The 26,386-nt window shown below is 53.4% G+C and overlaps 1 protein-coding gene across 3 annotated transcripts in view; it reads right to left on the bottom strand.

Moving 5' to 3' along the window:
- Positions 1-4,399: 4,399 nt before the first annotated feature.
- Positions 4,400-26,386, bottom strand: part of COBL (cordon-bleu WH2 repeat protein) — a 282,212-nt gene continuing 260,225 nt past the window's right edge. For all 3 annotated transcript variants that reach the window (XM_076006242.1, XM_076006243.1, XM_076006244.1), the window contains 4 exons: positions 23,371-25,196; positions 22,374-22,493; positions 20,794-21,057; positions 4,400-4,678 (listed from right to left, as the gene is read on the bottom strand). In XM_076006242.1, the coding sequence (XP_075862357.1) occupies positions 4,661-4,678; positions 20,794-21,057; positions 22,374-22,493; positions 23,371-25,196 (2,228 nt within the window). In that variant the 3' untranslated portion in view covers positions 4,400-4,660. The remainder of the gene's footprint in view (positions 4,679-20,793; positions 21,058-22,373; positions 22,494-23,370; positions 25,197-26,386) is intronic.

The following is a 26,386-nucleotide window of genomic DNA, read 5'->3' as shown; positions in this document are numbered from 1 at the left end:
TCCTCTTGGAAAAATTCCCCCTTCTCCCCTGGGATGCCTGTCACACTCATTGAGACTGGCCATGTCCATGTGTTCCCCCTGAAGGCAGGGACCATATGGAATTCAGTGTTCCCCCTACACCCATCACAGGGGCTGGCTTTCAGAAGCTCTCTCAGTGATTGTTGGAAGAAAAGATAAAAGGAAGGAATGAAGGAGGGGAGAAAGGAAGGTGGGAAAGAGGGAAGGAAGGACGGAGGGAAGGAAGGCCAGCCTTTGATGAGTACAGAGAAGCAAGGCTGCTTCAGTCACTAGAGCACTTTACTCCGAGGCTGCAGGTGGCCCCTCCCTAGGACGTTCCCAGCAGGTCCACATCTCTTGCCTGGGTGCTGCTGGCTCCTGGCAGGAGCTGTCAGGCCAGGGCCCAGTGCCTGCCTCCAGGTGCTGGACCCTAGAGAAGGGGGCAGCGGCGTTAGCACTGGCCCCTGTCGTAGGACCTGGCGTCACAGACATCGTCTGGAGAGCTCCACGGCACCTGCTAGGAGAGGGCCCTCCAGGGGCTTTGCTGTGTTGATTCTAAGCCCCATGGGGGCTTTCGTGGGGTGGGTTGGCAAGCGGACACAGATGCAGGTCTCCCCAGCTTCTCTCTGAGGAACCACATGCCTGTGGGAGTGCTGGTGGTGGTGGGGGGGGGTGTCCGCCTGAGGACAACACACCAAAGACAAAGGAACTGAAGCCACAGCCCCTGGCCCCGACAGCAGTGCAGCCTGGTGCCCGGGGCTGCCAGAAACCTTACCTGTCCTCCCTCCTTCCTTGCCAGTCAAGTGGGCACCAAGTCCCGCCAGGCTCAGGCACGGTTCAGCTTCCTCTCATCTCCAGTACTGCTGCTGCCCAAATCGTGTGTCACTGTCCCAGCTGTTTCCTCCTGCCTCCCAGAAGGCAGGACTGTTCAGTCCAGTCCCCTCCCTGGTGACGGTGACAGTATGTTTCTTTATGGTTGTAAAAAATTAAATTCTCAAGAATAAGAAAAGGATTCATGGATCTCCACTCTCATGAAGCTCTTTAGGGCAAATGCTGAGATCAAGCAGCTCAGAATCCAAGTTTATAGGAGCGCACGCCAGCACCCAGTGTCGCGTCCCTGCGGACTGCACCAACAGCAAGCCAGCAAGCCAAACAAGGGACACCACGGTGGCACCCAAACTGCTCAGGCGTTCAGTCCCTGGACAGTTCCCTTAATGGCACAGCAGTCAGGAAGACTGGAGGAGTGGAGTGGAGGAAGGGAACCCTTCCTGACCCCCTCCCCCTCCCTCTCCTTGCCCTGCCCACCCTCCCCGAGCAGGGAGGGAAGCTCCTGATTTGTGAGATTTCAGACCCGCCTGGGCCACATCTTGCTCTAGGCGATCTTGCTGTGCACCAAATGTCCCTCTCTCTCGTTAGGAGGGGCTGCTGTGGGCCTGGCCTGGCCATCTGGTCACCCTGTCTCCTTCCTTCATCAGCACGCAGGTGAGGTGAGAAGGGCAAACAGCCATTGCCTCCTGAACTGGGAGGACGGCCCTGCCGGGCATCAGGGGCTGGTGGTGGCACTTGTCTTTCTCTTTGCCCTTTTCCTTTTCTTTCTTGTTTTTGTAATGGATAACTACACACCCTCTTCTCCTTTCAAGTTCCAAACCAATTGGGAAATATGACAGAGGAGTCAGAATGATGGTCTGTTTACAACATGGTAGCACGTGGGCTAAGCTTCCCCCACTGAAGTGAACTTTCTACCCAAGTACAGTGAGCTGCCCTCACGGAGCTCCTGGGCCAAAGGTTAACCACGGAGTTAACCCAAAGGTGCCTGTTTTAGGTTAACTTTGGGGTCAGTAGAAGGAAGATGTTAATAGGTAAGAGGCTCAGCTTTTATTTTTTTAGATGAGTTTTCACTCTGTTGACCAGGTTGCAGCCTCCAACGCCTGGGCTCATGTGATCCTCCCACCTGAGCCTCCCAAGTATCTGGGACTACAAGCATATACCACTAAGCCTGGATAATAACTTTTTTTTGGTAGGGACAGAGTCTTGCTATGTTGTCCAGGTTGCTCTCAAACTCCTGGCCTCAAGTGGTCCTCCTGCCTTGGCCTCCCAAAGTGCTAGGATTACAGGCATGAGCCATCATGTCCAGTGAGGCTAAACTCTTAAGTTCTCTAACTTTCAAGAAGCTGGTGTAATGTAAAGGTAATGAGAGACTCCATGGAAGTAGAAGGAACAGGTTTAAACACCGGATGGGTGTGGGAGGTGAAGAACGATAAGAATTTGGAGTTGGAGGAGTTTTGTTTGTCCTTGTGACTGGAGGACCACAGAAGAGGGCTGCCCCAGAAGGTGTGGGCAGCTTCAGGTCATGGCTGGACGCGGCAAGTTGACAAGGTAGGTAACTAAAATTGCAGGTAACTAAATATTTTTGTAGGTAACTAAAATTTCCGACCAGGAGCTTAGGTGAAAGGCTGTGAGGGACCAATGTGGGTGCTGTTGGCACAGAAGGGACAGTCTGAGACCACATGGAGGTGCCCAGAGTGGGACATTAGGGTGCCAACATTGAAGAACCACGTGACACTGTCAGGCAGATTGCAAAGGGACCTGCCCTGTTTACACTATGGCGGGAGATTCGTCTCAGGCAGGGGAAATGCTCGGGCGTGAGGCACACACAGGAGCCCTCGGGACCTCGGTGAGACTCAGGTGGAGGCGGCCGAGGCCCAGGCCTGGGGTGGGCGGAGGCGGGGTGCGGGGCACACGTAGGCCCCTTGGGGTCTTGTGGGCTAAAGGCTTTAGGTCCCCGCTGCGGGCAGCAGGAGTCACAGAGGGCTGTTTCAAGAGCACTGGGAGCTCCATCTTCTTGGCCTTTGGTTTGCTCATCTGGAAGATGGTGCCTCAATACTATTTGTGTTTGCTGAGAAGACAAACAGAATAATCATGAAAAATCTCTGTGAAAAGACTAAGGCATGATCCAGGAGGCCGCAGTTATTCCATATTCCACATTTCAAAGCCCAAGGCTCCCGCACAGCTTTAGATGCAAAATGTAACACAGTTTCAACCAAGAATAAATTCATCATAAAGTTGGTCCCTTCCCTATGAGCAAAATGGACCAGGGGGAGTGGGGACTCCTTTGCACTTATCAGCATCTAACTATACTCAACGTTTTGCTTTCGTGTCTTGGTCATGGTCTTTCCCCGCGGCTAATGTAAATGGAGATTCTGCTCTGCTTTGTTACCTGCTGCGAGTGACCCGGAGAGGGCGGGGCGCAGCAGGCAGCCGAGACCCTGCCCACGCGAGAGGGGGAGCATCCAAACAACCTGCAGCACGGAATTCACACAACAGCTCGGATTGGATTTCCTTTTATTTTGTGGCACTAAAGACAAATAACAGACCGCCGTGATTAAGAGTGATTGGCTGGTGGCTCTTGCCTCACCAAGAGGGTGTAGCAATGTCAGTCGGAGCACAGAGTGAAGTTCCCAGTCTACCCGACGCCCGGATCCGAGATAGCTGTGAGCAACGACCATCTCGCTGTATCTGTTCTGCACTAAGAGATTTTACTGCATGAACTCCTCTTGATTTATATAACTCTCTTTACGAGCTTTGTTCAATGTAACAAAATGCTTTAGAGATACATAGGAAACATTACTGCTGCAGTCAAACTTCATCATACATGCTGCATCATACATGGCAGCGCCGCGTGCTGGGAGAGGCGGGCCAAGAACTGCCGGGCAAGCGTCAGGATGGGCCCGACTGCGAACCGCTCAGCACAGCTGTGGCCCAGCGCTGTGGCCCAGCGCTGTGGCACGCGGGCACCCACAGCCTGCTTCTGGGCCCCGCGGGCTGCAGAAGGCTTCCGGGACGCCAGCGGGCTCCGCACGCAGCCCTCGAGAGGCCTGCCCTACTTCACAGCCCGCTGGGGAGCAGCTGCCCCATGCCTCCCACTGGCCACCAGCGCCATTCTGATCTCAGCCACCTGCCTCCTTTGGAGGACTTAGAAATGCCCTGGCCACACAATTATGTGTGGTTGTGTTGTAAGTGGCAATAGTCGACTTTTTAAATGCTTAGTTGGTCAGATCATGGCCTACAACCCTCTGTGAGGTGTTAGCTCCAAATAATTGAGGAAGAAGAATCCAGTAGTTTTATTACCTGACAAAGCCACCTTTGAAAAGCCCCCAACTCTTTTTATCTTACTACAAAACACATAGCATCATGTAGCATATAGCATTCAGATTATTTCAGTTGATTTATATATTCTTTCTAGAATTCAAAGATCCTAAACCAGCAAATGGTTTTAACCATCTCTATGTGGTAAAAGTCTCAAAGGTCCAAAATCAGTCTAAGGCATGATTCTCTGTTCACTTTGTCCATAAACATAATTAAGTGCGAGTGCTGGGCTCCGACATGTATATTCCCATCAACCTGCCAACAAGAATAGTTTATTGGCAACTTAAAATATTCAGAGGCAAAACACATTTCCTTGGCACACAAGCCGCGTGGCAAAGCAGCGTTTCCCCTCCCTTTGAACCATCATGCGTGAACACGCTGAAAATCAACTGCACGTGTTTTGGCCTGTAGACAAGAAAGAAACACCAGATGTGATGTTCCCGGTCACGTGGAATCCTCCAGTGATGCGTGCGGGCGTCTCACAGGTGGCTTCTGCAGCTCTCGGACCTCTGCTGATTCACACGAGCAAGGGCACCTGCGGTGGAGACAGACTCACAGTCACCCAGATCTGTGGACCAGCCAAGGGCGCGATCCCCAGGCACTCAGGGGCTCTGTGCACAGCCACCCTTGTAGTAGTATTCCGGGAACACACAGGTTTTTATACTGACACGCATCCACTATAGCTCTGAGGAGTAACCGCTCTGAAACACAAATATGCTTAAAAGCTTTCCGTTATTGCATTAAGGGAAAAAAGTATGAACAATTGGAGCACCTGGGGATATCCTGCCAGGTCCCGCCACTCCCAGAGCCATCCCTCCCTCCGGCTACCCAGGCCTGCTGCGGCGTCCCACTGCTTGTCTCTCGTAGCTCAGTGGGGGCCCTTGAAGCAGGTATCCGGGTGGGCTCACCACCGCGTCCCCAGTGGACAGAGCCTCCCGGCGCCGAGTATCTGCGGCGTGAGTGGACAGGTGCCAACTCACAGCTCCTACTGTCGGACGAGAAAGTGTGAACCTCTGCTCCTAGTTCCTGCTTGCAACCCTCCTGTGATAACTGGCTTGTGGTGTTGGGAAGGAAATATTCCAGTTATTATTCCTTCTTATTCCTAATATTCCGTTCTTAAAAAGGTTAAACCACCTTTTTAAGAAAAGGGATAGACTCATGTGAAACGATGTAAAAAGAATGCTGGCTTTCTCGCTGGTGTTTTATTGAGTTCAGCGCATTCTCAATCGAGCTGTGCTGTGACTTGGGCATTGTGTCCCACTTTTACAGTGTGTGACGGAAGCCAATATCCATGGACACGAACAGATTTCTCTTGACAGGAACACGCGCCACTACATGGACAGTACCAGAATACCGCCTGCGTGCTCACCACGTGCTAGCCGCCACTGCAAGCACGACACTCGTCTTAACTCTTAAAAGGGCAGCTCAACCAAGTAAGTGATGTATTATTTTCATTATTATCATTATGGGTTTTCCTCTAAAATAAAGATGAAGAAACTGAGATCCAGGGAGAGTAACTTGCCCCAAGCCGAATGCTAGTAAGTCTCGATCCCATGGGCCCCTGAGCGCCCAGCAGGGCCCAGACCACACGTCCACGTGGGGCAACCCGCCTTCTGTGTTGACAGGACCCGGCCCGCACCCCCAGCTCCCTCCGCCTCCCTCTGATCCCAGGGGCCTCCGCATCTCGCCAGTTCCCCCTCCCTGCAGCCTTTATACTGACGCTCGAGCGTGAGGGCTGTGGTGAGAGCCCTCATCCCTGCTGCGTTTCCGTGGCACTGTCTCCGTGCCCGCGTGCACGCTCTCTCCGTTGTCCCTCATAACAGTCCCACAGGCAAGGACATGAAGCCCCAAGCGCAGAACAATCGGGAAGGGCCCGGTGCTCCCTGGTGCCTCTCCCTCCAGGCCCCTCCTGGCTCTCCGCCAGGGCCGGCACAGCCACCGTGCAGACACAGAGGCTCTGCTCTTGCTCGGGCCACTCAGCCAGGTGTTCCCTAAAGGACCTGCTTTGACCTGTGGGAGTGCTATGGTCGCAATGTGTGTGTCCTTCCCAAATCCTTACATTGAAACTGTGGCCAGGCATCAGGAGGCGGGGCCTGGGGAGGTGCCCAGGTCCTGAGGGCTCCACCCTTGAGATGGGTGAGTGCCCTGTCCGAGCGGCCACGGAGCTTGCCTGCCCTTCAGCCATGGAGGACACAGCGAGAAGATGCCGTGTACAGTGACACAGCCCCCACTGACACCGAGTCTGCCCAGTGGCCGAGAAAGGCTCAGGCTTGGACTTCAGCCCCTAGGGCTGTGAGAAGGGAGAGTGCTGTTCCTCAGCCCGTGGGAGCCCGCCACAGCAGCCTGAGTGCCAGGTGGGCACCGGCGCGGCCTTCGGCCCCGAGTCCTCTCCTGCGGGCCCCTCGGGTCTTGCGGAGGGACGGGCCGCAGGGCTGGTGCACGGGGCTCCGAGTGGAGGCTGGTGTGGTCCCTGCCCGCCCGGCTGGCGCTGCAGCGGGAGATGCATGGAAGTGAGGACGCCAGTGGGACGAGGGCCGTGTCCAGGCAGGCAGAGGCTGTGAGGGGCACTCAGGGGAGCAGATATCCCACTCCCGGGTCGGGGCGGCACTTCCTGGAGGAATGACATTTAATAGGGGGCCTGGGAGACAGACAAGTGTGGATTGAGCTGGGAGCACTCCTGGCAAAAGAGAAAATGTACAAAGGCCTAAGATGCAGAAGAATGAGGACATTTTGATCAAAAGTTTGAGAATTCGTGGAACGTGGCACTTCGAGGAGGGGCAGGTGGGGAGGCAGAGATCTGGCTGTGTGGGCCTTGCAGACCCTGCCGGGACCTGCACTCTGTTCTGGGGCTGGAGAGCCACTGGAGGTAGGGGAGGGACTGACCACATTTGCAGTGGCTGAGTGGGGACAAGATGGGGCAGGGGGTCCCGGCAGGAAGCTGTGGCAGCAGCCCAGGCTGGGGTTGACTCGGTGGCACCAGTGGGAATGGAGCAGGCCAGGAGAGAGAGGTTGGGGCACCGTGACCAGGACTGAGCCCGCACCAGCAGAAGCAGGTGCTTGACGGGTGTGTGGTCTGAGGGAGGGGATAGCAGTGGCCGTTACGGAGACGGTAAGCACAGGTGAGAAGTGGGGCTTGGACGGTTTGAGGGAGATGCCTCTGCTCGGGATCCACCAAGCGCGAGCCTGTGGAGCCCCCGGGACTGAAGACCTGCGTCAGAAGCACTGGACGGCACGGGCAGAGGCGTGGAGTTTGGGGCCATCAGCACTGGGTGGTGACAGAGCCGTGGAGGAGATGGGTCTGCTGGGACAGGAGAGGGCGTGAGACTAACACAGAGGCCCCAGCAAGGGGACAGGCGGGAGGCTGTGACCCAAAGGAGTGTGGGGACATGGTCGCAGGGGGAGGTGAGGGGAGGCTCGTGCTCACCGGGAAGGCAGGGGGTGCGGGTCAGCGAGGCTGAGACCGAGGAGTGTCCCAAAAGCTGGTAAACAAATTTATCTCTAAGGAGTATGTCAGTTATATTTTCTAGTAACAGGCTCACTGTGGTTTTCATCAGACACCTTTCTCCAGACACCTTAACAATCCAGGTTCCTGTAACTTTAAAACAATGGTTTTTAGTGTTAACCTGACAAAAGCAAAAAAAATTCATTGAAGAATGTCTAAAACATCAAGAAATAGGAAAAATTACATATCTGTAGGTTGAAGAAAAACACATTGTGTCTAGTCTTTGAAAATGCACTAGCATACTATCAAAAGTAAGCGTATCCTACGTGTCCTGATACGTGAACACCTGCAGACCAAAGTGAAGCGGTCTGGGGGTGCTCTGCGGGCCTGGGAGGAAGCAGCGGGCGGGGCGGGGATGGGGACGGGACAGGGATGGGACGGGGACAGGGACGAGATGGGGACAGGATGGGGACGGCTCCTGCACTGCAGCTGCAGGCAGCGGCCAGTGGAGATGCGGTCTGGGGAGTTGTGGGGTTGGGGTGCGTGGGAGGATGGGGGTGTCAAAAGAGATCCACCACTACTGTTTGCACAGTGTAACTGACACATGACAAACTGCAAGACGTGTAAAATTTGATGTTCTGATATGTGTACACACCCATGAAACCACGACCACCACAATCACGCTAATGAACATCTTATCACTCTCAAGAGATGCCTCACCCTTTATGATCCCACCCTCCTCCTCCTCCAATCGCCAGACAATCATTGATTATCTATCACTGGAGATCAGTTTGCATTTTCTAGAATTTTATATAAATGAACAATACAGTATATACTCTTTTTGGACTGGCTTTTTTCACTCGGCATTATTATTTTAAAATTAATCGATGCTGTTGCACATAGCAACATGCTTTTCATCGTATGGATATTCTGCAATTTATTCGTTCTTCTGGTGATGGACTTATGGTTGTTTTCAATTTGGGGCAATTACAAATAAAAGTGCTATGAAAGTTGTATGTGAATACAAGTCTTTGTGTGGACATATGCTTTCTTTTCTCTTGGGTAAATACCAAAGACTGGAATGGCTGGATCACATGGTAGCTGTAGTTTTAACTTTTTAAGAATCTGTTAAACTGTTTTCGAAAATGGTTGTGCCATTCTACATTCCCACAGTGTGAGAGTGCCAGTCACTGCATATCCTTGTCAACACTCTGCATTGTCATGTTTAATACAAGTGTACCCACATTAGTAGCTATGTAGTGATAGCTCGCCGTGGCTTTAATTTCCTTTTCCACAGTGATTACAGCTGTTGAGCATCTTCTCCTGTGCTTATTCGCACCTGTTTGTCTTCTTGGATGAAGTGTCTATTTGAATCTTTTTGCCTACTGTGTTTGGTTCTTTCTTTGCTTATTATGAAGTTTTGAGTGTTCCTTATGAATTCTGAATATAAGCCTTTTATCAGATACATGCTTTGTCAATATGTAGTTGTAGTGCTGACTTCAATAAACTCCAATTTATCAACGTGTCTTTTTATAGATTGTGCTTTTGGTTTCAAATCTAAGAATTTTTGCCAGAGCCACGGTCACAAAGATTTTCTCTTTTTCTATTTTTTTCCTCTAGAAATTTTACAGTTTTAGGTTTTAAATTTAGGTTTATGATTAATTTTGGGTTATATGGTATGATATATGGATCAAAGTTAATTATGATGCATATGGATATCCAACAGTTGCGGTGCCACTTATTGAAAAAACTGACTCTTCTCCACTGAATTGCCTCTGTTCTTTTGTCAAAAGTCAGTTACCTGTATATGTCAGTCTATTTCGGGACTCTCTAACCTCTTCCACTGGTATATTTATCTAGTGTGATGTCAATACTACATTGTCTTAATTACCATAGTGTTATTATAAGTATTGAAATCAGGAAGAAATAATTCACCAACTCAGTTCTTCTTTTTCAAGGTAGTTTTGGCTATAGTAGGCCCCTCGCATTGTTATATGAATTTTAGAAACAACTTGTCGATTTCTACAAAAAGCCAACTGGTATATTGATTGGGATTACACTGAGTTCAAAGTTCAATTTGGGGATAATACACATCTTAACAATATCAAGTTTTCAAAACAAGTTCTATATATATATATATATATATACACACACACACACATATATATATATGCACACACACATTTATTTAGGTCTTTTAAGAAATTATCTCAGCAATGCTTTATGGTCTTGCATATCTTTGGTCAAATTTATCCTTAAGTAATTCATATTTTGATACTCTTGAAAATTATATTGAAAATTAATTTCTGATTGTTTACTACTAGTAATTAAAAATACAACTATATTTGTAATGCTACTATATCCTACAACCTTGCCAAAATCACTTATTAAATTTGGAATCTGTTTTGTAGATTGCAATGGGTTTTTCCCATGGACAAAATCATATGGTCTGTGAATAGTTTTATTTATTTTGTTCTTTTATTCAATCTGGATGCCTGCCTATCTTCCTTCCCTCCTTCCTTTCCTTCCCTTTCTCTTTTCACCTTTTCTTTCCTTCCTTCCTTTCCTTTCCTCTTTCCTTATTCCCTTCTCTTCCTTTCCTTCTTCCCCCTTTCCTTTCTCCCCTTACTTCCTCCCTCCCTCCTTCCTTCCTCTTCCTTCCTTCTTTTCCCTTTCTCCCTCCCTCCCTTCCTTCCTTTTTTTTTTTTTTTTTTTTTTTGCCTGGTTGCAATGGCTAGAACTTCCTGTACAGTGTTGAATAGAAGCAGTGAGAACAGATACTCTTGCTTCATTTTTGATCTGGGGGGAAAAGCATTCACTTTTCCATACTAGTGATGATATTAGCTATCTGTTTTTCATTGATGCTCTGTATCAATCTGAAGAATTTTCTTTCTTTTCCTACTTTACAGAGATTTTTTTTATTAGAAATGGATATAGAATATTGTCAAATGTCTTTAATATGTCTATTAAGACAACCATATGTTTTCTCTTTCTTAGTTTGTTAATATGGGGAATTAATTACTTTAAACATTAACCCAACGTGCATTGTTGGGATAAACTCCTCTTGGTCATGATGTATTATATACTATTAGATTCAATTCACTAAATTTCTATTTTCATATCTATGTGCATAAAGAATATCAGTTTATAGTTTTCTTTCTAGTAATGTCTTTGGCTTTGTTATCAGGGTCACAATGGCCTCAGAGAATGAGTTGGGAAGTCCTCTCCCCTCTTCAATTCTCTGGGTGAGTTTATGCCGTTGTCTGGTAACTGTCACACATTTGGTAGAACTCATCATCAGTGACGCCAGCAGGTCTGGTCAAAGGACAAGCTGCTGGGTTAATTGGTTTTTCCCTTTTTATTTCATTGATTTCTGCTCTCACATTTATTATTTTCTTCTGTTTACTGCACATTTTATTTTTGCTCTTCTTTTTTTAGTTTTTAAGGTAGAAGTGAGAAAATTCATTTGAGACCTTTCTTCTTTTCTATGTGGTTCTACAAAGTCTTCCCCTAGGAATTGATTTGGTGGTATCAAACACATTTTATGTTGTATTAAAATATATATTCAGTTCAAAAAATTTTCTAATTTCCCTCTGATTTTTTTCTTTGACCCATGAGTTATTTTGAACTGTGTCATTTCACTTTCCAATATTTGGGGATTTTTCCAGAGATCGTTTTGTTACTGATTCTAATTTGATCTCATTGTGGTCATAGAATATACTTTGTATTATTTGGATCCCTTAAATATTATTATATTAACTATTCTGATGTCCTCAGCTGCCAATTTTAACATCTCTGTCCATTGTGGGGCAGTTTTGATTGATCTAGCTTTAACCTATAATGCCGTCCCTCTTTGCTTCCTGATAATTTGATTGGATGTCAGATACTGTCAATTTTACTTTGTTGTGTGCTGGATATTTCTGTATTCCTGTGAATATTCTCGAGCTTTGTCCTGGAATACAGTTATGTGGAAGCACTCTGATCCTTTCAGGTACTGCTTTTAAGATGTGTTGGGCAGCATGAGAGCCTTATGTTAACCTGTTTACAGGTTAACCTGTTAACCTGTTTTAAGTCTACCTGTTGCCCACTGCTAAGGCAAGAGCTGTCTGAGCGCTCTACCCAGTGCCCAGAAGGTAGGATGTCTTCCAGTCTGGCTGGATGTCTTCCAGGCACTGCTCTTGGCCCGAGTGAGACCTAGCTGCTGCTCCACCTAACCCTACTGGGTGGTTCCGTCCCCAGCCTGCCTGCCACGTGCTGGTCAGGACTCCACTGAATACTCCAGGGGACTCTCCAGAATCCTGTCCCTGAGCTCCAACGTCTGCTCTGCAGACTTCAGCTGTGTTGGTCCCCCAGACTCTCCGCTCTGTTCCTCAGCCCAGGAGGGCTGCTGGGCTCTGGGTTCCCTCTGCCTGCACCGCAGCCAGCAATGCTCCCGGCTCACCCTATTTTACTCTCTAAGGGATCGCTGCTTCTGGTTACCTGATATCTAGTAACTTAAAAACCATCGTTTCTTATGTTTTGTCTGAATTTTTGGTTGTTGCAGGTGGAAGGGCAAGTCCAGACCCCTAAACTCTATTTTGGCCAGAAGCAGAAGTTCCCAGGGATTCTTTTTAAGCAAGTGAAAACTGAACATATTTATGAAGCTTTGTTTTATTCCTTCTTTTCCTTTTGCACCATCACAGCATGGACTGGTGCACATTCACTGCTCTGGGCCAACAGAGTGTGTCCTAACTCTGGCTCTCCCCAGACTCTCCCTTCTCCTACCATCCCCTGCGGCTGTGCCAGATAGTGCAGGCAGCCACAGATCACCCCAACACACGTGTGTGTGTGCATGTATGTGTATGTACATACACCCTACATCCTGAGGATTGGAAATTCTATATAACTTTTTCTGTTTCAGTTTTATTTTCCCCTAATACTTGTCCAAGAGCAAACTCAAGCTCATTGGGGGCGAGGCTTATTAAAATGGGTTCTGAACTCATCAAATGGTATCCCTGGGATATGTCAATTTGACTGTATATAAATTTACCTCAAAAACAACTATAAAAATATTAAGCTCTAGTAATATGCACACTAAGTCGTTTAGGAGTGAAGTGTGCAATGTCTGCGATGCACTTCAAATGTGTAAGTGTAAGACCCCAAACTAGCCTAACCAGCTCTCCGCTTCTGTAACCACGCTTGCTTTTAGAAAACCAAGACCCCACACCCCTTCCGCCCTTCCAGTAAGTAGCTGTTGCAAGTTCCCGGAACTGAGTGCAACCAGTTGTGCAAGACAAGACCAGTGGAATTTCCCCACCCTAAACTCCCTAACCACCGGCGTGCGGTTTTAGCCTATAAAAAACCCCTAAGCTTGAGAGTCGGGGCGGCAGCTCCCCTAGCTCGGTGATGCTGCTAGCCCCTGCGCTGCGCTAGAAATAAATCCTCTTGCTCTCTTACATCAAGCCTCTAGACTCTGAGTCTTTTTGGGCGGTCGTCTCTCTCCCAAACGGGCTGTACATTTCTACGGCCCAACATAAGTAATAAAGCTGCGTGGCGGTGGGCAGAAGGGTGGGCGGCCGGCCGGACGCGAGGTCGAGCCCATGGAGCAGATGCTGTTACACGCTCTCGGTGCTTACCCTTTTCCATATCAACTTTTCCGTATCTTTGAAGTTTTTCATAACAAAATGATGGGGGAAACGTCCTTCATAAAACAATCATGACAAAATGGGTTTTGTTGTTAAACTGAATTCATCCAAGTAAGAGCGAGAGATGGCTGTGAGGCCAGCTGGGCTTCCTAGCAAGCCCTTCCACTGGCTCTGGATTGCTGATGAAAGGAACCACAAATCTCCCTGGATTTCAAAGAAGAACGTGCAGAACAGCTAAGAGCACACGCTTTGGCATATGGATCTGCCTCTTTGCTGGGTGGATCGTGGAGAGCTGCTTCCCCCTTCCCCCTACTTACTTCTCTGTGAAATGGGCACAACAGTGTCCACACTGCTGTTTCCAAGGGGGCAGCTAAGGACACCTGTGTGCAGGCTCAGCAGGGAGGGGGTGGCTTACAGTGAACCTCCTCACATCCCATGTGCTTTCACTGGGCTCAGCCAGTGGCTGGGCTTAATGAATGTTTGGGGCTGTGACAAAGGCTTGGGGACAAAGGTTTGGGCTATGATGAAGGTGTGGGGGCGGGGCAGTCGACTGCTCAGTCATCTCTGGCTCACGGAGGCTGCTATGCACGGCTGGGGCACACCTCCCAGGGCACTTAGGGTACGTGGGAGTGTGGGTTGGTGGGGAGGTTACAGGCTAGATGGCGAACAAGGGAGGGGCCAAGCAATCTCTGCCCTCACGGCAGTGACCCTGCTGAGGACTAGCCCAGAAACTGGGGATTTGTGTCACCCATGAGGGGGTCACAAATGGGGGTCATTTGTGACCCCCATGCTGAATATCGGGTCAGTGCCTGTGCTGAACACCCGAGAGGTGTGCGCACCACCACTAACACCAACAGGACAGCTGAATCCAGGTTTCAAAAGGTCCCAGCAAATAAAGAAAGAGGGGAAAGGAACACTCTAGAAATTGGGTATAAAAAGGAAATTGCAAAAGGATAGCATTGAAAAGATCTGGTCAGGCAATGACTCAACAAAAGGAGCTTGGTGATGCTGCCACTGCAGCACAGACCGATCCTGACGACCAGTGATGGCAGGCCCCGCTGACACCACGCTGGGAATGCAGACACCCAGAATGAGGAAAGGGACAGTCTGCTGCAAGTGCCTGCCTCCGTGACCAGGGACCAGGACAGCCGTGACCCAACAGGTTTTACAAGAAGGAGGGAGGATGGGCACCTGCCCATGGAGGACGCGCTGCAGGACGCTGCTCGGAGGTGCAGCACTCGGAGGCTCCCTGGCATCCCAAAGGTTCGAGGCTGCCTAAAAGATCCTCTTTTTATTTTGGTTGGACAAAAAGAAAAAGCAAAGAAGCAACAAGTCTTGTGGTTTAAAGCCAACACAGAAAGCCGTAAAAATGTTCAAGTTTTATTTTGCTTCCTTGCCTGCCAAGAAAAATAATCTTTATATGGATAAAGGTAAAATGTGCAGTGATGATAGGGAAATGGTGTTTGGGAGAAGTAAAGAAATTGTGTGAAAGCATCAGGATTCTCTATTTAAGTTCCTGTCTTCCAGCCTGGACGGACTCGATCGCAGGTGTGGACGAACTCACAGGGGCCGGTTCTGCAGAACGGGCCCGGGCTGTGGGAAGCCTGGAGAGGTACAGAATCCATCTTATTTTCCAAAAGGAAAAGAGGGTGGGTTTTTCCCACTTGAAGTGGATTCTTGGCAAGATTTTATAATGATTGTGAAGTAGAAGCGGTATGTGCACGTGGACACGGGGCACCGTGGTGTGCTAGGAGGGCTGGGAAACGCGGCTCGCAAAGCAGGGGTTGCAGGCGCCCTCACTCCCTCTCCCCCATCTCTCTTCTTCCAATAAACAGTCGCTGAGTGCTCCCTCTGTGCCAGGAACTATGTAAGGTGCCGGTGACGTGACAGGCAAGACTCACAACCTCGAGGTGGGGAGGGGAAGCAGGCACTGAGCAAGACTGCCCCGACCGCTGGAGAAATCACAGCTGCGGTTTGCACGACGAAGGGAAGATTATGTGATGCTGCAAAAGGGGCCTGGTCCAGTCTGGGGGCTGCAGGAGGCTTTCTGAGGACATGAGGCTGATCCATGAACACAAAGGACAGTGGGAATGAGCAGGTCAAATGTGGGCAGAGCATCTGTGAAGGCCCTGGAGTGGCCACAGCAGCAGGTAGCCTCTCATACCAGGCTTCCCTGTCCCAACTGCAGAAAAGACAGGCAGCTTGGGAGAGCTGTAGGGGGCAGACAGTCACATGCGGAGAGTGCGGAAAGGCAGACGGACCCTGTGCCTTGAGACTATGCCAGTTTACTCAGAGCACACCAAAGGCCTGCCCCTGAGCAACTGGAACCCGGCTGACGCCACGGGACCTGTGACTCATCTTCACGTCCTCTAGTCCACAGGTGGGACTAGGAGGAAGGAGCTCTGTTGTGTCGCTTCTTTTCCTGGCTCGGGGCATCCGGATACTACCACGTGTCTAACCTTTCCCACTGCCAAGTGCCACGATGCCTGCTGTCGGCGCAGTTAACACCTGGAAGGGCCCAGCTGAGGCTGGAACTCGGCTTGATGGTGTGGCTGGGGGCAGTGGCAGTGCCTGGCAAGGGTGGGACAAGGCACGCACAACGTCTGTGTCCCACTTGCCCTCCGAGTGGGAGCTCGGCCTTTCCTCCCAGGATGCTGCTGGAGCAGACGCCTGCGCCCGTGCCCTCCTGGGACAGAGCGAGCTCACAGAGAGAGGGAGGAGGTCTCGGGGATTACCACGGCCCTAACTTCTCCCGGAAAATTCCTGAGGCCAATGGCAAACTCTGTCCTCTCCCTCTGTCTCTGGCCGAGAGGCCTGAGGGCACAGAGAGGGCTCCGTTCTTCCTTCTGTCGTGAGCAGCTCCTGCAACACCTGGTCTGGGCAGGTTCCCTGGAAGTGCCTGGAGACGGGAGCGTCTTCCATGCAGACACGGAGGGAGGAAAGGGTGCTCGGTCGGAGCACAGTCCAGGCCCTCTCAAATGATGCATTTAAAACAGACCAAGAACGGCCGTCGGTGCACAGTTCTACCTTTAGTGTGACTGCAGGACCAAGAGGAAGAAAGACTCGAGAAGGTGAGAATCTGAACACTGCCTTCAGAGAGAGGGGTATTCACCCAAGGAGTGGCAGCCACACAGCAGAGCTGCAAATGCTCTCCTTCAGAGCTGGAGGGGAAACACAGAAAGCTAGAAGTTTCTCTGACAGCCACAAACACATAGGCAGAGATGCTATTTGATTTACACTGTGAAGGCAAATGTAATCTGAATTGCCTTGAAAAAGGGCAAAGTTACTGTTAAGGTAATTATTCCTTCTACATCAAATGCACCCTCTGTATGTCATCACAGGCAGCATCCCGCGAGTGTGAAATGTGTGTGTTGAAGCCCCTGTTTGCCTGCGACTGTCCTGCTTTTCAGCACTGGAAGTCCTACACCCTGGAAACCGCCCCAGAATAGCTGGGCGCCTGGGTGAGAGCAGGCGGCCTCGCGGCTCAGGGGAGGCGCTCTGACTCCCAGCCGCAGCCCCACGGCGACGCGCCCCGCTGCGTCTGCTCCGCGGCCCTTGCTGCCCAGCCGAGAGGCCAGAAACGCCTCACTGACTGAGCGTCTGCAAAGAATCCACCCACACTGTACGGATCCGGGAGCCCTGCATTTACTGCGTTTTCCTCGAGGTTAGCATAGCTTTTTTTTTTCAGAGTCTCACTCTGTTGCCCAGAGTGCCGTATAAATGCCGTGGCGTCAGCCTCGCTCACAGCAACCTCAATCTCCTGGGCTCAAGCAATCCTCCTGCCTTGGCCTCCCGAATAGCTGGGACTACGGGCACACGCCACCATGCCCGGCTAATTTTTTTCTATATATTTTTAGTTGGCCAATTAATTTCTTTCTATTTTTAGTAGAGATGGGGTCTCGCTCTTGCTCAGGCTGGTTTAGAACTCCTGACCTTGAGTGATCTGCCTGCCTCGGGTTCCCAGAGTGCTAGGATTACAGGTGTGAGCCATCGCGCCCAGCTTAGCACAGGTTTAAAAGTCCAAAAGGTAAAAGAAAGTTAAATAAATATTAAGAGGCAAAGTTCAAATAATTTGATATTCAAATGCTATAAAAACATACCCATATATGTACCCAGGTTTATAAACATAAACCTCCATGGTCCATACACAGCAGGAAAGTGCCATCTAACTGGGCTGGTTAGAAAAATTATAATTTATTGCCTGAATTGCAAAGGTGTCCACTGATGCCACAGGTCCGCTGCTCAACCCAAATGGACAGACCAGGAAAGCCACTAGGAAATGATATTGGGTCAACACCTCCAAGAGAACAAACCGTGGGTTCTAGGTGAGGTCGCACTGGCCCAGCTGCACCTGTGCATCCCTGAGAGAGGCTGGACAGAGGCTGTGGGGTGGCTGGGCTACTCAACTCCTGGCCTCCTCGGTCACACTTCTTTAGCAGATTTTACGCGATCTCCACAAAGCATGAAGAGGAGATGCCCGGGGCCATCAGGGCGCAGTAGCAGTGAGAGCTACGGGGAGCGGCCTCCCGTGCCGGGCTCACTCTCATGGCTCAGGGCCCAGGTTTTGGCCGAGGATTATCTTGTAAACGGTTGGGGGCATCAAGCTCTCAGAAATTCCATATAAATGTCTGTTGCCTAGAACTTTCCAGGGTGGATAAGGCAGGTCACAACACATACATTAATCCAGAAAACAATCAAAACTGGGGCTGTTGAATGTCATCTGAAGTGGCCGGTGGAAAGCGGAGACTGTGTCAGAAACAGCCCGGGCTCCCGCCGGCCAGCTCTGGGTGGCCGTGGCGACCTTTCCTCCAGGCACGTGCAGGTCTCCGCTGCCCTGCCCCTCTCTCCACCTTCTTCCCCGCAGCGCGGCCTCCTCTCTTCTCAGACTACCCTAAACTGTTTATTTTGCTCAGGGAGGCGGAGGACAGCATTCCTGGGGGAAGACAGCCTCAGCTTGAAACGAGCAGCCACCGCTGGCAGCCGCGCGGCCCTGAGCGGGCCCTGGCCTCTCTGGGCCCGAGTCCCCGCCAGCCCCGAGAGGTGAAGGGAGGAGAAGGGAAAGACCCGCAACCAGTCAGGAGATGACAGGCAGAAAGCAACGGGCACGGTGTGGTCACGGCCTTCACGTGGCTCCGTTCCACGTCCGAAACGCGGCAGCAGTGCCAGTGAGAGAGACCCTACTTACACCTTCACGGAAGCCAGTGAACGTTTGAAAATTGCAGGTTTGCAGGCTCAGATCCCTGGAAAATCCGCCTCAGGACGCAGACGTCCGGAGAGACTGTTTTAGGGGCTCGGAGATGTGAGCCCGGGCCCGCGGGCTGTGGCAGCGTGCCCGCGGGCTGCTTCCGCCTCTCCAGAAGGGCTGGCGCCCTGGAAGTCCCTTGCTGCCCCCGGCACTGTGCTCACACGGCCCCTGCGCTTAGCCACTCGCCCCAACTTCCTCCTTCCCCTCATCTACCCAAGGACATACATTCATCAACACTGAAATTCCACAGCAGTAAAAAAGCGTAAAGAAAGCCCAAAAACCCTCAATGAATTTTAACTGCCTGCGACCCGCCCCCACACAGCCCCCTCCCCTTGGTTAAGGGCGGACACTTGCCCCATCGGGGCAGGGCTGGCACTCGCCGGGCGACGTCCGGGTCCCTGGCCAGGGCCACACAGACATGGCTGTGCACACCGTCGCCCCGCACAGGGTAAGTTCTGGGCCGGACCCGAGAGCTGTCACAGATGGCCGCGGGGGAGCCTGGAAAGCCACTGAGTCAGTGGGCGCTCAGGCCCATCTCACACAGGGTAACAACGTGGGAGCCCTGGGTGCCCCGGGGACCCCCACTGAGGGGCCGACTTTCACAGCCACTCTGCCCGTGGGCACGGGGCCGCCACCCTCCCTCCCACAGGGGCCAGCAGCCCACGTGACGGCGGCCAGCTCCACCTCCGGGTTCCCGCTCTCCACGCAGCACGCGCCCACGTGAGGGCGGCCAGCTCCACCTCCCGGTTCCCGCTCTCCACGCAGCACGCGCCCACGTGACGGCGGCCAGCTTCACCTCCGGGTTCCCGCTCTCCACGCAGCACGCGCCCACGTGAGGGCGGCCAGCTCCACCTCCCGGTTCCCTCTCTCCACGCAGCACGCGCCCACGTGACGGCGGCCAGCTTCACCTCCGGGTTCCCGCTCTCCACGCAGCACGCGCCCACGTGAGGGCGGCCAGCTCCACCTCCGGGTTCCCTCTCTCCACGCAGCACGCGCCCACGTGACGAGGCCAGCTCCACCTCCCGGTTCCCGCTCTCCACGCAGCACGCGCCCACGTGAGGGCGGCCAGCTCCACCTCCGGGTTCCCTCTCTCCACGCAGCACGCGCCCACGTGACGAGGCCAGCTCCACCTCCGGGTTCCCGCTCTCCACGCAGCACGCGCCCACGTGAGGGCGGCCAGCTCCACCTCCCGGTTCCCGCTCTCCACGCAGCACGCGCCCACGTGAGGGCGGCCAGCTCCACCTCCCGGTTCCCTCTCTCCACGCAGCACGCGCCCACGTGACGGCGGCCAGCTCCACCTCCCAGTTCCCGCTCTCCACGCAGCACGCGCCCACGTGACGGCGGCCAGCTTCACCTCCGGGTTCCCGCTCTCCATGCAGCACGTGCCCACTAGCTGGGGACAGCATTCCCTGCGCCCAAACTCATCCGGGCTGAGTCCAGACCCTGTGTGACCAAGGCCAAGTGACTCTGCTCCTTGGAGCCTTGTTCACGTTGTATGCGACAAGAGGATAGTCTTTAGCACTGGCCTCTTAGGTACAGGTGAAAACATAAACTGGGATCTGGAAATAATCTCTCAGAAAACACAGCTTATCCCCGGTCTCCCCACTATTAGCACAACTCCCCAAACCCGCCAGGAACGTGCAGGGATAGAGGGTCAGTCTGCCCGCTGAGTCGCACTGAGTTGATGCAGATCTCAGAAGCCACCCGGCCCAAGCATCCCTTTAATTTGGGGATCCCCCTGCAGGAGCCACAGAGTCTACACCTTCAGGGCCCAGGCGGGCAGTATCGTGCAGACACGCATAGGACCACGCAGAGAGATAGACAAGGAGAGCCGGAAAGTGCCTGCTCTGCCCAAGGGACTTGAGGTTCAGCAAGTGTCGAACCCCATGCTGGTGCGCACGCATGCTCGAGCGGACGAATGCATGAGAAGAAAATACACACACCGCAGAACCGTGCAGGCTGAGGGCCTTGAGCTTGCAGCGAGCTCCACAGGCCCGTAATGCGCTATTGCTCCACGCCGTCCCTGGTCAGCACAACTGTAGGTTAGGGTGGGAATGCTCCTGGGGGTCAGGAGTGCGATTCAGACTCTCCCTCTGTCACCCAGGAGGTGAGGACTAGGGGGAGACACCTACTGTGTGGGAGGCTGACTCTGTCACCTGTGGGCGGGAGCTTGCACCTGCCCCTTTCCTGATTACCTTGAGGGACACAGTGATGCCAGCTCTCCCACCCGCCACCTGACAGTGTCTGCTCCTGCCCGCAGGCGGTGCGTTCCCGGATCTGAGCCGCAGTCTGGTGCACCCACACCCCTCAGCCCCACACCGACCCACAGCCATGCTCACCTTTCTCAATCTCGCGGCCCCCGTGCCAGAGCGGATGGCATCCATCAAGGCTTGCCTGGCGTCCGCCGGGTCGCCGAGGGTGCCCGAGCTGAGCCTGGAAGCCGTCCTTGATGTGGAGAGAGCCTGGGAGGCCGGAGGGGGTGGGGGCGGCACGGCCGGTGGGGGCGGAAGGCCAAGGTCTTGCTGCTGAGGACCTTCCGAGCCCCGTGCAGACGGCATGGCATCTCGGATACTCCGGAGCTCCTCAGAGGCGAAGGATGACACCTGGCAATGAGAGGATTAAATGACTGCTACAGCGTGAACACTCGCATCCCCTAAAACCCCCACGTGAAACCCTCACGCCCAAGGTAATGGCAGTAGGAGAGGGCTTCGGCAGGTGATTAGGTCCTGAGGGTGGAGCCCTCGTGAATGGGATTAGTGCCCTTATATACATGCTGGAAACTCAGACTTGTGGGGGGAGGGGGGCAAAGGGCATTTATTGAAACCTTAAAATCCGTACCCCCATAATATGCCGAAATAAAAAAAAAGCAAAAAAAAAAAAAAGGCCCCAGAGAGCTCCCTCATTCCTTCCACCATGTCAGGAGGGCACAGAGAGAAGGTGCCGTCCATGAACTGGACAGTAGGCTTTCATGAGACACCAAACCTGCCGGTGCCTTGATTGTGGGCTTCCAGCCTCCAGAACAGTTAAGAATAAATCTATGTTCTTTGTAAGCACCCAGTCTATAGGATTCTGTCATAGCAGCCCAAATGATAAGATGGTGACAATGTTCCCAAAGGCCCTCTGCGAGGGCAGCACACGGCTGGTCGTCTCGCCCTTGGACACGACACAGTTCTCTTGCAGCGAGCCCGGGAAGCTGGTCTGCTCCGTGGCTGAGCGATCTGCCCTGCAGTCTGTCGGCAGCCAAGCCGCTGATCACGGGGACCAGAATCTGGCAGCCCCACCTTACTGGGAAATTCTCTGATCCTCTCTGATCTTGCAACTTTTCTTGGCATGTGAGGATAAAAATAGAGGCTAGACATGCAAATCTGACCAACTGTTGAGGAGCATACAAGCCATGTTCCTCAACTTCTGTGCATGGAAGCCAGAGATGGCACCATCCTGCCTCCAAACTCAGGCCACGTTGGCCCCTGGGGCTGAGCGGAGGCAGGGACCTCCCCAGGCTCCTGGGGCGGTGCAGAGGCAGGGACCGCACCCACGCAGCAACTTTACTCCAGGAAGGGCTTAGTGGCTTGCGCTTAGTGTCGCAAGGGCTTAGTGTCGCCCACTACCTGCGCTACCTGAGCCTGGAAGCGGTGCTGGTGTCTGAGGGCATCTGGAGGAGCAGCCAGCTCTAGGTCAGGACGGAATGATGCCGTCAGCACAGCACGGGGGAGGCACTGGCACTCTCACGTCTGCTCTGCGGGGGCTGCCCCAGCCTCTTGGAGCGGGCGGGGTGCCTGCTCCGCACCGCCCGCGTTCAGGCCGGCTGGACGGCCACTCTGAAGACAGCTCGTCACGCACTCAGAGTAGCAGAGCCACCACCAGGACCCTGGGGAGAGGGGCTGGACTGGCCTGCTGCCGCGAGGGCCTCCCCTCTTACCTTCTTCAGGCTGCCGGCCCCGCCGTGGCCGCGGATGCCCGCGAGCAGTGCGGACCGCTCACTCTCGGCCTCCGTGCAGGGCGGTCTTTTCGGCCCTCCCTCCAAGGCGTGGTCTGCAGTCTAGAACATTAATAGTGTCAAAACATTTCACTCGGAAGACGGAGAAATGCTAACTGTAGGCAGCTCAGAAGAAAAGCAGCTCGTGTCAGTCGAGGCCTATACGATAACTTCACAGTCCCTGCCCGTCAGAGGTGCGTGTGAGACTTGAAGGCACGCGTGGGCTGGTGTCAAACGACTGCCTCTTGGTGTCGGATCTTTCCTATTATGCGTCTTCGCTATCCAGGGCTGACATGTGCATTTAAATCTTGTAGACCTGGATGAGAATCTGGGGTCCCCATTAAGTAGTTTGTGACCTTGGACACGGCCGCTTAGTCTCCTATGCCTCAGTTTCCCTACCTGCAAAATGGAAGATCTGCTCATTGTCAGCATTGGGGTAGCAATTTAAATGAGATAATGTTTTCGATGTGTTAAACGGGCAAGGAGTGTCATAAAATTGTTCTCGTGTTGCTGAAGAATGACAGGATACTGCTGCCACGAACACTCACACCTAGGGAAGGAGTGGCCCTGCCTGCATTTTTCACTTGCCCACCCATGGCCCTGGGGCCAGCGCACGGGCGGTCTCACCCCTCGCCTCTACTCCTCTGGCCCAGGGGATGGGCGTTATCGCTGACATCTTTCCCACAGGGCTGTCAGGGGCCTGAGTTCAGTGCGGATACGCTTAAAACCCATCAAGTTTTGTCTCTGTAGTGATTCTAGTCAAAGATTCTGGGGGAGTGAGACAGAAGTTCTAGCTGAAGTGAGACCTGTGTTAGACCTGTTGTCCCCGTCCTGTCTCTCCCCCAAGCCTGTTGTGAGAGTCTGAGGCCAGAGCACCTGCGTGGACAGGTGTGGAAGTCTGACCAGACGCCTGTAACCGGGCCTGGCGGCGCCAACTCACCTTGCGGAGCTTGTTCTTCCCTCCCGCGGAGTGGATGGCTTCCATCAGGGCGCTATGCAGGGACGTGTCCTTTGGCACTGGCCTCTGGACAACAGGTCTGAATTTTTTCTTTGGCCCAAAAATGCTGGATGGCAAAGTGCTATCTGTTTCATGTTCGTCTGTAGAGGACACACTGGGCTTTTCCCCTGTCTCCAAGATAACTCGGCCGCTCGAGCCGGACCCTCCCGGAGCGTGCGGAGGCTTGCCGCCGGCCGGGGCCCACGCGGAGCCGTTCACCAGCGCCGCGGCAGGGCTCCGGGCATCTGCTAAGTGCGGAGGGGGCGGGCCTGTCCTGTCCAGGGTGCAGCTGGGGGCAGATGCCGGGCTGGGCCCCTGGTTCCTTGTGCTGTGCTGCTTTCCACGGAAACCACAGCTTTGTCCCACAGAAACGTGATCCCTCGGGGAAGACTGGACTGGTGGGAAACTGGAGCTTTTGTGGACACCAGCAGGACAGTCCTGAGCAGACAGCTTTCCACACGAGCCGCTGACTTCCCCTCTAGGCCGGGCCCCCACTGCCGAGTCTTCCCCATGGCTGCCGGGGAGGGTGACGCAGGGCGGCTGCGCACCGTCCGTGCGTCCCTGTGTCCCTGAGCACAGGCTGGGGGCCGCGCCGTCTTCCACAGGGAGAGGCTGTCCGGGCGGCGCTGGCGTTGGGGCCTTCCCAGCAGGGCCGTGCTGCCCCGCCGCGCCGCCGGGGGCTCTCGGGGGGCCTATCCTCTTGGCGATGGCGGAGGCCACGTACTGGCTGGACGTCCTTCTGTGAGGCTTGAGAAATGAGGCTTCTGTGGCACGTGCTGCCGGCGCTCTCACGCGACAAGTGACTCCCGCAGGCGGCTGGCTTCTCCCCCCTCCCAGGAGACTCCCGTCCTGCGGGTGGGCGGGCTGAGGCGGGGGCGACGCCGGGCTGGGCTCTGCTCGGAGCCCGCTCTCCGGGCGCTGCGCCCCGGCCGGCTCGGCGGCGGCCCTGCTGGCTGGGTGTCTCTCCACAGCGCTGCGTCTCCAGAACGCTTCGACTTTCCCCACGGGCTGAGCTTCTGCTTCCGGAAGGGACGGTGCCAGGGCTCCGGCCCTGCTGCCGCTGGCGTGGGGGCTCACCAGGTTCCCCAGCTCGTCGATCTTGATGGCGCCCGTGGAGAGGGACACGTTCCTGTCGTAGCACCTCATCTCTGACTTTGGGGGGACAATTTTGTACGTTGTGAGGCCGTGCCTAAGGCCGTAACTGCCCCCTGGGTTCTGGCCTCGCTGATGCCATGGTGGCGCCGCGACTGCGTCCCCGTCCCTGCCTTCCTTCTCGTTGGCCTCCTCCCCGGCCCGCGCCTTCTCCCCGTGCGCACAGCCGCGTGTCTCGTCTTTCTCCTTGGCGTGCGGGCCATCTGCATGAAGATTTGAAGCACAAGAAGTCACCCTGGGCGCCGCTGCAACTGAATCCCCGACTTCATGGGTGCTGGATGAGGCCGCCAGGACCCCGCTCCTGACGCCGCGGGCAGGGGCGTGCCGGGCAGGTGCTTCCCCCCTCGTCGTGCGGCGCTCGCCGAGCTCAGCCTGAAGTGGCGCCGGGAAGGCTGTCCTGCCAGCAACGTCCTCCGAGCCAAAAGACCCGGCATTGTTGTTTCTGTTGGAAAACGACGCCGGATCCACAGGATCATCTGAAACTTCCCCGATGAACGTCACTGGGATGGCGTCCACGTCGCTTTTGGGGATGGCGGAATCTGGAGTGCAGCGGCGGGATGTGCCAGGTGCGGAGCTGCTGACAGAGCTGGAGTCCGTGCCGTAGCTCTCTTCCACGTCTGCAAAGAAGGACACACGCAAGTCAGAGCAGCACCGCCTGTGGGGTTCTCACGCCAGCTACTCAGAGTAATGGCGGCCGTGACCTTGACTTCCCTGAGGGTGCCGGAGGAAGTTATTTACATACATTCTAGAATGTCATTTTGGTCTGTAATCTACACAGCATGCCTGGGCCAGATCTCAACTTGCACTGCTCAACACGAGAACTCTGCAGCTCCACGACGTTTCAGGGATTGTACTCAGTGATGACATTTTGCCAACGTCTCCCACTTATGAAACCGATTTCTGGATCCTAGCCTCTGGAAAACTGTCTCCGCACAGGAATGGGAAAGTGAATTTTGGGTTCTGACCTCTGGGATTCTCTTGTCCGCTAGAAGCACGACTAAATCCGCAGCCCCTCTTCTCTAGCTCTGCCCCTGCGGCGGGGGCAGCCAAGTCTGGAGTAGCTCGGAACTGCCGCGGCCCTCCCGGTGCTCGCCGAGACAGCGGCTGTGGTCAGGGCTGGGGGACACAGGATGGCTGAGCCGGATTTCTCAGCTCTGTCAACCGCATATTCTGATGACAGGAAACTGAGAAGCGGTCAGACAAAACTATTGATCAGTTTTGCAGTGTTTCCTTCTCCTTTTTGCTTGGTTTTAAGGCATGGCATATACCTAATTTCTAGTTTATTTTCAATATGTGCCTTAGAGAAAATAACATAGCTCCTTTGACTGAAAGATTTCCTAGTTGTTTACTGAAATTTTTTGCATGTGCTTTTGCTTTATAGTATTATTTCCTTGGACTATATCAACAGCATAGCAGTGCCGTGAGGGGCTCCACTACAAGTGAGTTCCCTGTGGCTACGGCTTCGTATTTCCCATTGAGAGACAGGCTACAGGTTAGCAAGTGGAGTGCGAAGTCTCAACAAAGAAACCTGGTTCTTTCTGTGCCATCCTTTTTTTTTTTTTTCTATAATGTGTACGGGGCACTTTTTAATGTGCAAAATTAGTATTATTAGAGCACACTGTCCGCAGCCTTTTGTGTATTTCCAGATAAAAGCCATTGGGAGCTGAGCTCACCTGGGCACTCGGCCTGCGAGTCCAGGCTTTCTACACACTGAGCTGCGTTTCCCTCTGAACACCTTTCCTCCGTGGTCACACACATGCAGTCGCTTTGGCATCTACTATCAGGCAGCACGACATCCAAGCAGTGG

The sequence above is a fragment of the Microcebus murinus genome, chromosome 9 (assembly GCF_040939455.1).
Source record: "Microcebus murinus isolate Inina chromosome 9, M.murinus_Inina_mat1.0, whole genome shotgun sequence".
NCBI classification, from domain to species: Eukaryota; Metazoa; Chordata; class Mammalia; order Primates; family Cheirogaleidae; genus Microcebus; species Microcebus murinus.
This window is presented reverse-complemented; position numbering and strand designations above follow the sequence as displayed.